At 37.8% G+C, this 15381-nt stretch overlaps 1 protein-coding gene across 6 annotated transcripts in view; it reads right to left on the minus strand.

Annotated features, from left to right (window-relative positions):
• The window catches only part of PKHD1 (PKHD1 ciliary IPT domain containing fibrocystin/polyductin), a 495803-nt gene that overhangs the window by 14250 nt on the left and 466172 nt on the right, over window positions 1–15381 (minus strand). For 5 of the 6 annotated variants that reach the window (XM_066252548.1, XM_066252523.1, XM_066252541.1 and 2 more), the window contains 3 exons: window positions 14537–14644; window positions 7132–7290; window positions 4861–4983 (listed from right to left, as the gene is read on the minus strand). In XM_066252548.1, the coding sequence (XP_066108645.1) occupies window positions 4861–4983; window positions 7132–7290; window positions 14537–14644 (390 nt within the window). Of the gene's footprint in view, window positions 1–4860; window positions 4984–7127; window positions 7291–14536; window positions 14645–15381 lie in introns of all 6 variants that reach the window. The other variant, XR_010728191.1, reaches the window with a different exon arrangement.

Below are 15381 nucleotides of genomic sequence, written 5' to 3' on the forward strand. Positions count from 1 at the left end.
TACATATAAAAGGTGTTAAGCAAATAAGAGGGAAGTGTTACAAAAATTGACAGAAGGTGACTCGTCCCTTTATGTAAGAGAATTTGAAAAAAAGGAATATATTTGACTGTGTTTGTAAAGAATGGGAGATTTTAGATATATAGATACAGAGGGTTTTATAATAATAGACTGTTGATAACTCTTGTTGAGTAAATGGTGAAGATTGAATTTTGAAATGGGAGACCTACGTTGTGTTTGGGCTGTATGCTCCTAGAGGGAAAAGAGAAAGGGTGTGGAGGAGTGGATAACTGTAAGGAGTGCATTAGCTGAGGCTGAATTGAAGATATGTCCGTGAAATGGTCCAGGGGTAGATGAAAACCAGACCTCACAAAGGTAGCATTGATCAAACTCATCAAGCAAAGGCACATAGTGGCAGAGGGAGAACAAAGAGTTAGAGATAACTATAAAGCATCTATCCTAGAAGATGTGGGGGCTCTTCACCAAATTAAGGGAGCAAGGGAAGAATTGAGAACAAAGGGTATAAAATTGATCTTCGACCGAACACAGCTGGACTCCCTTCCTGAGTCTGTGGAGAGTGGACAACCAAGGCCTTAGCAAATGAGATTTGAAACAGCGTGATATGATTTAGGAGCTGGAGGGGCTAAACCCGTAACTTAGGGTAAGGATATTCTGTCTTTCATGTAGTATTTTCTCTCATCTTTAAATTCTTCAAATACACGTTGTTGCTGTGATCGCAATATACTTAATTGTTTATTGCTTGGAATTGTTCTTTCTTTTTTACCTAAAATATTACTCTTGTGTTGCAACCATATTTGAAACTTACAAAGGACAGAAGACCTAATATCACCTCTTTATAATTACACAGAGAGGACCTTATAAGGTACTAAATAAATATCAGGAGGTAAATACTTATATAATATTTAGTGGTAAATAAAATCTAATTGCATCTACTAAGCCATTCCAGCACTCTCTCATCTAATTTGGGCAGCTTTGAAGTCTTGATATGTTTGTTTTCTTAACAGGTGATAGTCTTGTTTACTGATCTCAGCAGGGGGCTTCCTTGAAACTGTATCCAGGAATGCGATGGGTCTAACCTGAGACTCTGAAGGTCTCTTCCACCAACTAATCTCACTGGGGGCAGGGTTTTTTCTCAGCTTCAGTAGGGGGAGGTGTATCTCAGATCTCCATGGAGACCTGAGTTACTGCCCCTCCTCCCCACTTCTTGTTTTCAGCTGTGTCTTGTTGTGCTGATTGGAGCTGGAGAGATGTCCGGAGATCTCTGATCCGGAAGCACTTCAGCTCTGTTTTGTGAAAGGTTCAGTCCCTCCCCCAGCTATGGCCGCCTCCAGCACAGATGAGTCAGCTTTTTTAGTTCATTTCCTGCATTCCTTAGCCCCTCACAGTCTGTCCCTCTCCCTGTCCTTTCCACTTGGGAGATAAGCTAGTCTTTTCAACACACCTCACTCCCTGGTCACCAGGCAAGTGGCTGTGAGCAGTAGTTTCTGCTCTTTTCCCTGTATGAGATCCCTTCTGGGCTCTCAGCCTCACCCCCACCCCTCCGTTCCTGTAAGCAGAGGAGATTCAGTCGCTCCCTACCAGGATTGTTGTGGCTTCTTCTTTGCTCCTTGGTTTTTGAGAGCTGTTATTGCAGTTCAGAGTTGGTTTTTCATGCTGATTTTTCCTAAATTGATTTGTATTCCAGTTTGATGGTGAGAGCTGGGCGTCTGGGCATCTGCCTACTCTGCTGCCATCTTTTTCTCTCAGCACTCTCTCATCTAAATGTTACTAAGCTTTTGCTAGAGTTTCTCAACCTTAGTATAAATATTATTGACAATTTTAAGTCAAGTAATCTTTATTATGTGGGCAGTCCTGTGCATTGTGAGATGTTTGCTGTATCCCTGATAACATTAGATGCCAGGAACATCCCATCCCCCAAGCTGTGACACAAAAATGTCTTCAGACATTGTAAATGTCCTTTGAAGGTAGGATGGCCAACTGTCCCAATTTGCTTGGGACTGATTGAGTTCTTGGGACACAGGTTTTGAAGTTTAAAACTAATAAAGTTCTGGAAAAAATAGGATGAGGTGGCTACCCTACTTGGGGGACAAAATTGCCACTCATTGAGAACCACTGGCCTGGGGAAACAGAGAGCCATCCATGTACAATGAACTCTGAAAGTCATAAATACTACCATGGAGGCACACCTTTAGAATTCTTGGAACTCAAAGAGAAAATACTCATTTTCAATGAGGTGGAAGGGATTGGGGAAGACTTGATTTTCTTAGAAAGCACATTTCAGATGGCACATAAAAGCTTGAGGAGATTTTAACAGGTGAAGACAAATAATATGTTTGGCAACAACTGTTCAAACAAATGGGTGGGAAGGTGTTCAACACGTCCAGGATAAGTTAGCTAGTGTAGTGAGTATGAGCAAGGCGCAGGAAGGTACAATCCAAAATAAGATTAGGAAGATAGGGTGGAGTCAGGTCTTGAAGGGCTTTGAGTCTTAAATAACAGGAAAAGAAAACAACAATAAATAACACATATAACAAAGCAGAAATTTTCCTGCATTCTATCCTGATATTGACTCATTTCATCAGCATGACCACCCTAACTCTAGGCAGTATCATGTCAGCTTTACTGATGAGAAAACCAGAGGACATGGGGAAGACAGCTGACTAGCTGGAGGCAGCAAGGTAAGTCAACAGGAGATTCGAGATGAAACCCAGTCTCTCTACTCCCGAGTGTCATGTTCTGAACTGTCACATTCTCCTGTCTTTCTAATCGACCATGTAAATTCATTAAATCTTCTGAGTAGCAGAGTGACAAAAGCAGATATGAATTTTAAAAGCCAGCTCAGATGGCTCATTAATGTCAAAAATCTAGTTGGTAACAATAAAATATGAGGGCTATATGCTTCACTCCCTTATTACCCCATTGCAATTCGCTACCTCCCTTTCACCGCCCATTTTATCTATACAATTTTGGGTAAAAGCCATAATATGGTGAGTTTACAGTCTAAATAGGCTGGACACTAGTAATAATTCCATCAGCTAAATAATTTTAGTGCTGTGGTAGCACTTAGTGAATGCAAAGGGCTTATGAGAGAGATAGCCAATCACTTCAACAGCAAATCTGGAAGTTTAGAGACACAGAGGGAAAGGGAGACTAAAGTGTTATGGAAATAATAAAATAATACTAAATATCTTTAAGGCTAGCAATAATTAAGTGTTTGGTAGCTGGTAATAATTTCTAAAGAAAAGCAGGAGAAGCCTTATTAGTTGCCTTGGAAATAATGCTGTTCAGATTTGGCAAAGCTTAGAAGAGGAGGAAACAAATCTGCTATGATCCCCAGGGGAAGATTCATAAAAACACATCTTTCTATTTTTAACTTGGATGCCTTAATACAATGGCCTCTCAGATACTCCCATCTCTTCAATCTCAACTGTTCCACAGGAGCCCTGTCCCTTTTCTCATTCCTGATAATTTATTAATAAGCCACCACATAAAAAAAGTTCTCTAATAAAACACCCAGGCATTGTGGGCTGTCTAATATAGTTCCTTTAAGAAGGCAACTGAGATTTATGTAGAGGTGGCCATATTAGATTAGGGGAGAGATTAGCATCACTCCAGCCCTCCCAAAACACAGCCAAAGACACTATTCTTCATTCACAGAGCTGAGTTCATATGACCATTTTCAAATACCTCTCCTGAATTTCATGCAATAATATGAACTTCTAGAAACCAAAGTTAAAGTGGTATTAGATGAAATTTAGAAAAAAATCCTGTCTGCTTCTCTCTCCTTCCATTCTTCCGATTGTCACCCATTCCAAACCCCATATCGCCTTTTGGGGCAGGTATAGGAGCTGGAGTATAACTGGCTAATTCATTGGAAAATATTTTTAATTGTCATTTTCTCCATGGGAAAAGATACAAAAAGGCAAACAAACTGATACACACACACACAGACACACACGCTTGCCAGCATTCATCGAGCTAGTTAGACAGAGGCAGCACAACACTGGACTGCTATTTTTGATTAAGCCTGCACTCAGAACCATTAACATTCATATTCCTTTTCAAGCAGAAAAGATCAGGATAATCGGCTATTACTTAGAACAAATAGGAATATTCTTCTCTTTAAAGCATATGTTTCAGAGCCATGAAAATTATATGACTATTTTTCATATACCACGTCCATACTTGGCACATCCAACTTGTGCTGTGCCCACTACCTTTCACTTTTCTATGTCCTTCAAAGGACAAGGGCAAAGCACTGGCTTGAGGCAAATACCTATCTTTCCTCTGCTTGGCACCAATTCTAATGGCAATTTAACAATATAACAAGCAAAATCATTTGGCATAATGCACAATGTAAGCAAATAACACAGTTTGCTAAAAGAACGACTAAACAACAAAGCGGAGCTTAACAAAGCTGACTCATTTCTTGAGGGGTCTATATTCAATCTAATTTGCATAGTGGATATTTGGCAGATACACTCCCTTCTTTCCCAAATTCAATAATGTTGCCAAACCAGCAGCTCTGCAATAGCTGAGGGAAAGATTATGTGCCTCTGGTCTGGCTTTCCCTTTTTCTGTGTAACACATTCGAACATTAAACTAAGGATCTTCTACTAAGAAAATATAAATAGCAACTTGAGTAACTGGTTAATAGATGAGTGATCAGCTAGACTTGTGTGTTCCTATGTTGGGTGTCTAATTTCCTTGAGAAGTAACAAAGACTAAAAGAAAGGGCTACGAACCGAAATGATTCAGAAAGGGCCATTCAGGGGGAAAGGGCGGCTGTAATTCATCCCCACTTTGCTCCGTGGTAGGGATCACCCCGTGGTCCAAGCTTACCTTCTCCCATCATGGAATCTTCTTTCTTAGTCTCTACCTGTGATCCTTGGTGTTTGGATGAGACGTGGATTTGATTTTTTTGATCATTTGTCTGGGATTCAGAAATATCTTCACTTTTGACTTCTAAATTAATGAGAAAAAGAAGTGAATGTTTCTTGATTTTTTACAGAATAAAATAGCATTTTTATTTGTAAAAGAGCCCTACATGTTAAAATGTTCCTCTTGTATGCCTCCACAAAATGATTGTGAGTGCCATAGAATGCATGTAATGCATCTAGAGTTAATGAAATGAAATCCCATGTACTGACAACTAGCTTTAAGGTATAAAACTGTACTGTCCAACAGCATATGTAGTGAACATGTGAAATGTGACTAGTTCGAATTAAGAAGTGCTTAAGTGTAGAATATACAACTAAACTTTGAGAAAAATTTAAAATTAATATTCATTACATGTTGAAATAAATTTTAATATATTAGTATAAGTGGTTTCTGGAAAATTACATTATATGCCTCATATTTGTGGTTCATGTAGTATTTTTATTGGGCGGAGCTGGCATGGAATATGTCTAATAGTTTTGAACCTTTTATTTGAAAATAATTATAAACTCACAGGAAGGTGCAAAAATATGTATAGGGAAGACAATGTAGTTTTTTTTTTTAATTCTAAAGTAATGAATGTGCCCTCGCTGGTAGGATCAGAGATAGAATGTCAGCCTGGCATGTGGATGTCCTGGGTCCTATTCCCAGTCAGGGCACACAGGAAAAGTGATCATCTGCTTCTCCGCCTCTCTTTCTCTCTCTTTCTCTGTCTCTCTGTCTCTCTGTCTCTCTTTCCCTCCCCCCTCCCACACCCGTGGCTCATTTCAGCAAGTTGGCCAAAGGCACTGAGGATGGCTCCATGGCCTTGCCTCAGGCACTAAAATAGCTTGGTTGCCGAGCAACGGAGCAAAGGACCCAGATGGGCAGAGCATCGCTCCCTTGTGGATCCCAGTTGGGAAACATGCGAGAATCTGTCTTTCTGCCTCCCCGTCTCTTACTTAATAATAATAAGTAACAATAATGATAAAGTAATGAATGTTAATTTTAGCAGTTTGATAAGAAAAATATAAAAAAGATAATATATACAAATTACTTCTACATAATTGATTGCTGTATATAGTTTCTCCCAATTTCTTTACATTTTCTTTTATAGAAAGTTAGGTGTGTGTGTTCACACACACACACACACAAATACAATTAACTTTAGATTTGAAAACAATGACCAAAACCTATGGTTCAAAAAAATCACAGGCAACAATCCAAGGTGATGAGAAATCTCTTTCCTTGAAAGAGACAAGTGATCCTCAGTTTCCTTGTAGTTCATCCAGACCAATCATGACAGAGAAGTGGGGATGTCAGGCTGAAGCCCGATTCCAATACAGAATGAGTCTTTTGGTAGTGTCCCATGCTTCTCCCTTTCTCCTTTATTGTGACTTCCTCTCTTTGTCTCTCCTCATTTTGCCTCTCTGTATAGTCACTCTTATCACTGTGGTTTCACAGGTGTTTCAGTCACTCATTCGAGGGGGAGTGTCCGTGGGCAGAGTAAGAATTTAGCTTCTTTCTCATGTTCGAAGAACAGAGTAGAAAGATAGAAAGAAGCCTCTTTTACAAAACCTCTTTTCCTGATCTGCTTCTGGGAAACTGTCTAAGAACATAATTTCTATGTTCCTAGAGAAAATAAAAAAACAAAACACCAAGCACTCTCTTTTTTTTTTTTCTAAAGGAAAAGAGGACATTTCCCCCCGATTCCTGATCTTACCTTTTGGAGGGTGACCTGTGCAATGGAACATGGACTTCCAGAGTGTGAGATCTGGAGCCAAACTGCCTGGCTGCATGTGACCTTGGGGCAAGTTACTTAATCTTTCTGTGCCTTGTTCTCCACCTCCATAAATAGACATGGTGTTTAGTACCGACTTCATGGGTTGTTGTGAAGATTAGATAAATCCATGTATCTAAAGTACGTAGGACCTGGTCCATATTGAGTGTTCAATGAATTTTAGCTTTTATTATTATTACTATTACTATTTAAGATTAGGCAATCCCCCCCCCCAAAAAAAGATTAGGCAACCCTTGTCTCTACTACCTGAATTAAACAATTTATCTCTGTATGGCTTACTATGCTGTAACAGTTCATAGAAATTTCTCTTTGGGAGAAGAAAAAGAAACATCAATATATTATACATGCTGGCATTTTTCCTTCAAGATTTTCATTCAGAAGAAAAAGCTACATACTTTTGCTTTTGCTTTTCATAAACCAACAGCAAACCAGACAGCACAGAGCCAGCCACGAGGCCACAGAGCACAGGGAGGCAGACAGGATGATGGTCGACTTCTCCGACCTAGTCACAGGTAAGATGGAGAATGGCCTGGATCGAGCCGTAAAATTGGTTCCTGTTTGAAAAACAAAGTCTCAATAATAACTATTAATAATATGCTAATATAATACTGTGGGAAAATATGCTTACAAGACTTAGTAGGTTTAATAAATATTCATTGAATTAAACAAATATATGAACCAAAAATGAATTCAAGATTTGTATTACTGAAGAACTATAAGAATCCCATTCCAACAATAACACACAATTGTTCTTTCCAATTTGTCCAGTACAGATAAGGAATTCTTCCAACTATCCCCCTTTATTCTCTTGCCTTCTCTACCAATGCAAAATTTCAATTTCATTCTAATGTTTCACTAATTAGAACAGAAATGTTCTCAGTTCCAGAATGTGTGAAACTACTTGCTGTGACATATGTATTCTATTTAAAATATGGCATGTAACAACAAAACAGGGGCACAGAGACTCCTGCTACAAAGCCAAAAGAATGTTAATTTCCACGCAAACTTTGTTATCTGGAAAACTGAATGTAGAGCATGGTAGACAGATAGAGCCTCTTGTCTATGAAAGATGAAACAAAACAGGCGATTCTCTTTAAAGAGTTCATCTTTCTAAGATTTCATCTCAAACTCCTCCACTTTTAATAGACTAAACATTTTGGTCCTCATTCCACTATTATTTTTGAAACAAGGCATAAGAGAAAAATCTTGCCTATACACACAAAAAAAATTGTATGCTAATATTTCTAGCATCTTTATTCATAATCACCCAAACCTAGAAAAAAACCCAAATGTTCTTTAATAGGGGAATGAAAAACTCAACTGTAGTCTGTCCAGATGATGAAAAACTATTCATCCATAAAGAGAAAAAGAAGGAAGGAAGGAGAAATGAAGAAAGAGAGAGAGAAAGAGAGAGAGAAACTATTAATGTGAAACAACTGGGAAGAACATCAAAGGCATTATGTGTGAGAGCAGCCCATATCTGAATGGTACATACTGTATGACTCCATTTATATAACATTTTAGAAAAGATAAAACTATAGCAATGGAGACCAATCAGTGGTTTCCAGGAATTAGTGGTAGTGGGAGGGGAGAAAATGAGCACAGAGGAAAGCACAGGAAAATTTGGCAGGGAGCAGTGGGGTGTGTGTGTGGGGGGGTTTCTGTTTCCTGGTTTTGGTGGATTTCATGACTATATGCATGTATGTGAATTCATAAAAATATATACCACAAAAGATAAGCTTTACTCTACATTATTTTTTTGAAATACAAAACTTTTAAATTTGTCTATAATTTGGAAGCTGATAGATATGTTCATTATCTTAATTGTGGGGAGGGTTTCATGGGAGGAGACATTCATCAAAACTTATCACATGACATGCTTCAAGTATGTGTAGTTTATCATGTCAATTATACCTCACAAAAATAAAAGATTTTAAAAAAAAAGCTTGCTTATGAAAATGAGTTAGTGATAGCTGGCATTTTAAAAGTAGTTATTCAAAATTAAAAAATCGACCCCAAATCTCTGCTTTCATTTGAATCACTCAAGCAATAATTGTCTTTATTTTCTCTACTTAAGCAAACACAATGTTTTTCTTTACTGGGCTTTTCCTGGGTTGAACTGGACAATCTGACTGAAAGCCACAGTCAGATTTTTAATCTCTTGACTCCTGGCTGACTCAGTCCCAGTGCTACAATAATAAAATTAGCTAGAAATGGTTCTACTTGAGACAAACTTGGCTTGTGTCTTATCAATTAGTTTCTTTTTATGGGTATCTGAATAAAATAAATCTAGCCTGGATATGGGGAAACGGCTTTTACTAGGGATTTGCAGAAGTAAAAAATAAAATTCCTCATTTTTTAATTCATTTTCCAATGATTGCTCAGTGATTATTTACTTTGCTCAGTGGGTTATTGTTCTCATGCTTAAAATATTTATGAGCTAGTAAATGGAATGAGACACACATGCAAATGTCTGTAATACAAATCAGAATGTGACTCAAGCCACCAGAATGATGCAAATCAATTGCTTTGGAAGGATATTGTCTATTGATATGATAAAATATATATATATATATATATATATATATATACCAGAGAAGGGAAAGCTTAAGTGGGACTTTGAAGATTGAGTAAATAAAGATAGAAAGAAGAAAAGATAGATTGATGTTTAGGAAATTAATGCTGGAAAGTACTGATGGTTAACACTAGAAAGCATTTGAGACAAATTTTGGTGGGCATTAAATGTCAATCAAAAGGCCCTTGGCAATGCAGTGTTGCAGAAGAGAAAACTCTGAGAGCCTTAAATCAGAGAAACCAGCTTATAAGCACAGAGCAGTGACTTGGGTCTAAGGATAGAGACCACCAGCTTTCAAATATTTTGAGCAGCAGAACATTTTAATTTTAATGTTCTTGTATGTGTGTGTGTGTGTGTGTGTGTGTGTGTGTGTGAGTGTGTGTGTGTATGAGACAGAGAGAGAGAGAGAGAGAGAGAGAGAGAGGTGAGGGGGTAGGAGAGAGATGAGAAGCCTTAATTTAGAGTTGTGTCACTTTAGTTGTTCATTGATTACTTTCCATACATGCCTTGACTGGGGAGCTGAGGAGTTCAGGCTGAGCCAGTGACCCCTTGCTCAAGCCAGAGACCATGAGTTCAAGCAGTGTGACCTTGGGCTTCAAGCCATCTACCTTTGGCCTCAAGCCAGTGACCATGGGATTATGTCAATGATCTCACGCTCAAGCTGGCGACCCCACACTCAAGCTGGCAACCTCCAGGTTTCGAACCTGGGACCTCAGCATCCCAGGTTGATGCTCTATCCTCTGCACCACCACTGGTCAGACAGCAGCAGAACATTTTTAAAAAGTGCAATCTTAGACAAAATCTAAATAGACTTACTTATTCACAAACAAATATTTGTGCCTATGACATGCAAGGTTTTTCTACATCCTGAGAATGCAATGCTTAACTAATCAGGATTCCTGCGTCTTTTACAACTTAGGTACTGTAAGGTCGGTGGATGGAGGGATGGTCACGTGGGTAACTCAGACCTGCCCACTTTGGCTAGGACCACCCACAATCAAGCCCGCCAAAGGAAGCTTCCCAGGAACCATTTGGAAAGAAGCGATCGTCTGCCAGCCAGTGAAATTTCACCACGTCATAGTAGCTCCACTTCCCTAGAGGGACTCTTTAAATATCTCCCACGTGGTTTAATCCGTGCAACTTCCCTAGCCTCCATCTTGCACCTCCATCTCTCTCTTTCTTTCCTCGGGGCCAGGGAACCTTGCCGGGCGGGGTGTGCGCTCTGTACTCAACAAAGCTATTTACTTATTCCACACTTTGCCTCCGGCCCTCTTCCTTCCTTCTCGGTGGGGAAAAATACCTTACAGGTACTACTGGGGCACAGAGCATACAGGCAATAGACAAACAAGCCAATGCAGGGAAACTATGAAGCCAGGCAGTGGTTAAGTGCCATGAAGACTGAAGTGCAGGTAGAAGACAGAATGACTGGAAGTGGAAGAAGGGTTGTAGAGTATATGATGCCAAAAAGCCCTCTCTGAGGAGGTGACACTGGGAAGAAACCAGAGTTAAATGATGAGTGAGCCATGTGAATTTCTAGAGGAAGGGCATTTCAGTCATGGGCATGGCAACTGCAGTAGAGTTTCTCTGGGTCAGGTGGCGGGGAGCAGCTTTGATTCCCTCACTCTCTTCCCTGCCCAGAAGCCCCTGGGGACCCCCTACCAACTCTGTGGCTCCAAGAAATGGTTAGAAAAAGTACAGCTGAGACCTTAGTAATGACAGTGAATGTGGAAGGGCTGGGGGGAAGGTCAGTAGAACAAACTTACAGAAACCCTCTTTCCAGGTGGTGTCTTCTTAGGAAGTGAAGAAATGAATAAATGAGCTGGATTTGTCAGCAAAGTAGAAAGACTTGCGAGCATTCCATACACACTTGGTCAGAACCAACTTCTGAGTTCCTCAATGTCTGTGTTTCTAAAACAGGACTAATGATTTGTTCCTATCTCTATTTATTCCTCTCTTGAAAGAAAAGAGGAAAAATGGTAAAAATTATTGTAAGTTTTCTGCTTGATTCGTAGGTGAATGAACCAATAACAACAATATAAATCTTCTTACATTTATGACTTTGGAGCTTGTTATAAATAAAAAAAAATTGTTGATTGGCCTCTCAACATGGGAATGAGAGCTGTGTGCCCAAATGATTCTAGCACTAGAAATTGGTAGAGTTGGAAACAAGGAGTTACTTTCAGTATCTATACTGTTAATTAACAAGATGTCAAATTAAAACTACAATGAAATATCACTGTCCACCTATCAGAATGGCTATCATCAATAAATCAACAAGTAACAAGTGTTAGCGAGGATGTGGAGAAAGGGAACCCTTGTGCACTGTTGGTGGGATTGTATACTAGTGAAGCCGCCACTGAAAACAGTATGAAATTTCCTCAGAAAATTAAAAGATGAGCTTCTATATGATCCAGCAAGTCAAATTCTGGGTATTTGTCCAAAGAAAATGAGAAACACTAATTCAAAATGAAATATTCATCCCTATGTTCATTGCAGCATTCTTGACAACAGCCAAGATACGGAAGCAACTTAGGTGTACATCAATAAATGAATAGATAAGGAAACTGTGATACATATATATATATATATGTATACATATACATATATATATAAATATTAATCAGTAATATAAAAGAATGAAATCTTGACAACTGCAACAACATTGATAGACCTAGAGAGTATCATGCTAAGTGAAATAAGTCAGGCAGAGAAAGACCAATACCATATAATTTCACTTATATGAGGAATTTAAAAACACAAAACAAATAAGTGAACAAAAAAAACCAGAGACATATCTATAGATATAGAGAGCAAGCTGATGGTGCCAAAGGGGAGGTGCAGTGGGGATAGGAATAAAATTTAAACAAAATAAAACATGATGTCAATAAGGTGTCACAGAAATGCAGGCCTTTTAATGCCTTTTCTGATTATCTTCCTACTATTCTCTTCTAATTCAAACTTTTAAAAAAAATTTTATTTATTTATTTATTCATTTTTAGAGAGGAGAGAGAGAGACAAAGAGGGAGAGAGACAGAGAGAGAGAAGGGGGAGGAGCTGGAAGCATCAACTCCCATATGTGCGTTGACCAGGCAAGCCCAGGGTTTCAAACCGGGGACCTCAGCATTTCCAGGTCGACGCTTTATCCACTGTGCCACCACAGGTCAGGCCAAGTTTTGTAATCTAGTTCTGAAAGAACCCCATCTCATAGACTTGGTCTTGAAAATGATAAAGACTGATTTAAGGAAAATGGCTGAAGGAAACCCTCAATTCCTCAGTAGTCTATTTTACAACTTATAGGAGGAACCTAAAATAAAGCAGCGGTCTAGTCAATGTGAATACCAAGCTCCACTCAAAATTCAAGTGTTACTGAGAAGTCTGGTCTATACCACATTCTACATTTGACCTATAGCTTATTCCTTAAAATATCTCAGATAAAATATTCAGTCTTAGGTAACTACTGAGGAAGTTAAAGGACAAAAGTCCCTAGACAAAATATCCAACTCTGCATATGTTACCTTTCAAAATACATCCTTGGGAATCCAACGGTCAAGGACAATGAACATTTCTCCATGAACCTGTACTTAAATTGAGATACCTTCATAGATATTAAAAGAATATCTTCCCAACATAATTAATAATAATATTACTTTACCACAGAAGATAATTCCTTTGTGAAAAAAAAAAAGGGTCCAAAACTTGGAATTAAGGGGAAAAAAATAATTACAAATTCTATCAATGTCATACTGGAGAATTTTCAAATAGGCCCATCTAAGGTTTATCAACTTCTCTGGAACATACCTTTTTATTTACTTAATATTTAATATTCATTAAAGATCAGGCTTAATTAATACAAGTTTGGTAAACTGCAAATAATTTTTGTCCAGAAAAGATGCAAAGGACATCGGTAAACATCTAACTTCAAAGGTTAGTTTTATTGCCCTATATCCAACTTAACAAACTTAGGATAGCAGCTCCTTCCTGGCTTTAGGATCTGTATCTTTCATATGTTATTTAACAGCCTTGCCTTCCTTCTGGCTCCCTCATTATGAGTTCAATAACTTGTTGACAAGTTCTCTATATATTTTTATGAAAGCCATATTTTGAACTTTTTGTAAAGTATACTATGACAATTTGAATTTAAGTTTCCTAAGGGAAGACTAGTATCTGGCTTTAATTAAACATCTGCAGTTGAGCTTCAGATAACCCATATTAAAACATCTGATTTACTTTGCCATTTCCAGTATCTAAGAGTTTTAAATCCAGTAGTGATTGTTCTGATGCATTTTATAAAACTTGGCATTATCACACCTGTACCTAAACTGCTTCCCACAGTTCTATGTTTCAAGTATCAGACTAATTTCCCTGACCAAAATTAATAATTGGTTGTAATTTTCTCATTTTTAGTTCACATGTGATGTCAGGATTTTTAAAATTATTTTAGTTGGAGTTTTTCTTTTTTTGGCAAATCACAATAATGCATGCAATATTAAAATCATTTCTTTTTCCAGTGGTTAGCTTTGTGTTCTTATTGGAGTTCAATCCTTTAAAAGGATGATGTCAAAAATTGGGCATTCAGTTCTACCCTTCATGGAAATGAGAGAGTGGTATTTTACGTAGGCTCATCTGGCTTTGAAGTTTAATTAACATGTTACCCACTATAAAGTTGAATAGCCCTATGCTCTAACAAATCAAAAATTGTCAAGAATATTTCAGAAGAGACATGTCTTAAATTTTTTTTTCAAGAAGAACTTGATCATATAAGCAATTTACACATACTTTATACCTATACTTCTAAAGTACCAAGGTTTTAAATGGATTTGCCATTCATGCATTGGGGGGCAGTAGATGAGGGCAGGAATAAAAGATAAGAATTAATACTGAATTTCCCAGGATTCTCTTTTCTATAAATTAAATTTTTCTAATTGATATCTACTAAATGCTATCAAATATCACAGAAAAAAAATTTTAAAAAGTAGAAAACTCAAAGTAAATGTTAACAACCAGAGGAAAAAGGACATTTGGATTCTTGCTTACCAGGATTCTCCTGAGGCTTAATTTCTACAATGTGTTCCTGCTTCTCACACCTTAATAATATAATGAAGTGATATTTTCTCTGAACTTTGATGATTCCTTATTCATTATAGGAACTATACCCATTATAAAAGACAAGGAGCTATTTTTTAATAAAAGAAACAGATAATAAAAACACACTGTGCTGAAATTACCTGGAGGGAAAGTGACAGTAAAAATAAAGTGCCAATTTGACCCAGAGATCAAAACTGCCAAGTTGGAGAAGCTCACATAACCATCTTGAGTTTCAGCCTGAGTGTGCCCTACAAACAAACACAAAACCGAGAAGGAACTGTTAGTTTTCTACTTAAAAGCAATTTCTTCAAGTCTTCTCTAGAGAGAGGCAATTAGAAAAATAAAGAAAAAGTAGTTTTTTAACTAAAGAGGTTACTAAATTCATCAAGGTTCCCTTAAACAAATCTTGAAACCAAATAATCCAAAACAAAGTAATAATGACAACGAACATAAGTGAAAGCTTCACCAGACCCTCTGTGCTTTATACACATTATAAATAAGCTACCCAACAATCACATAAAATATGTCATTATCTATATTATCAAGAGATTAGGAAATAGGCTCATAAAAGGTAACATTGCTTAGTGCTGGGGTTATAGCCCAAATCTGCCTAATTTCTACATTAGTATTATTAACCACTACTATATCTTCACTATTTGATTATTAAATATCTCTGAGAAAGAAACATTATTGTCTTTCCAGGTGGTCAGTGCTCATCTCTGCCTTTATTCTATTCAAAGGCTCAGGGGACAGACTTAGGCCAAGTGATCAAGACTTTGGCAATGTGTCACAGCACGACTGTTAAAGATTTAGCAACTTGAATTGTTTGGGCTGTGGTTTCCCTGAATAAAATGCAAAATAAAGACGCTCCCATCTTCTAAAAACGAGGCCATCCATTTATAAGGTGAAGGAAGACAATTTAAGCAGGATCACATTCACAATGCCATTAATTAGTCTTCTGACTCTGCTATCCTCAAATTACTTT

This window comes from Saccopteryx bilineata, chromosome 1, assembly GCF_036850765.1.
Source record: "Saccopteryx bilineata isolate mSacBil1 chromosome 1, mSacBil1_pri_phased_curated, whole genome shotgun sequence".
Classification (NCBI taxonomy): Eukaryota; Metazoa; Chordata; class Mammalia; order Chiroptera; family Emballonuridae; genus Saccopteryx; species Saccopteryx bilineata.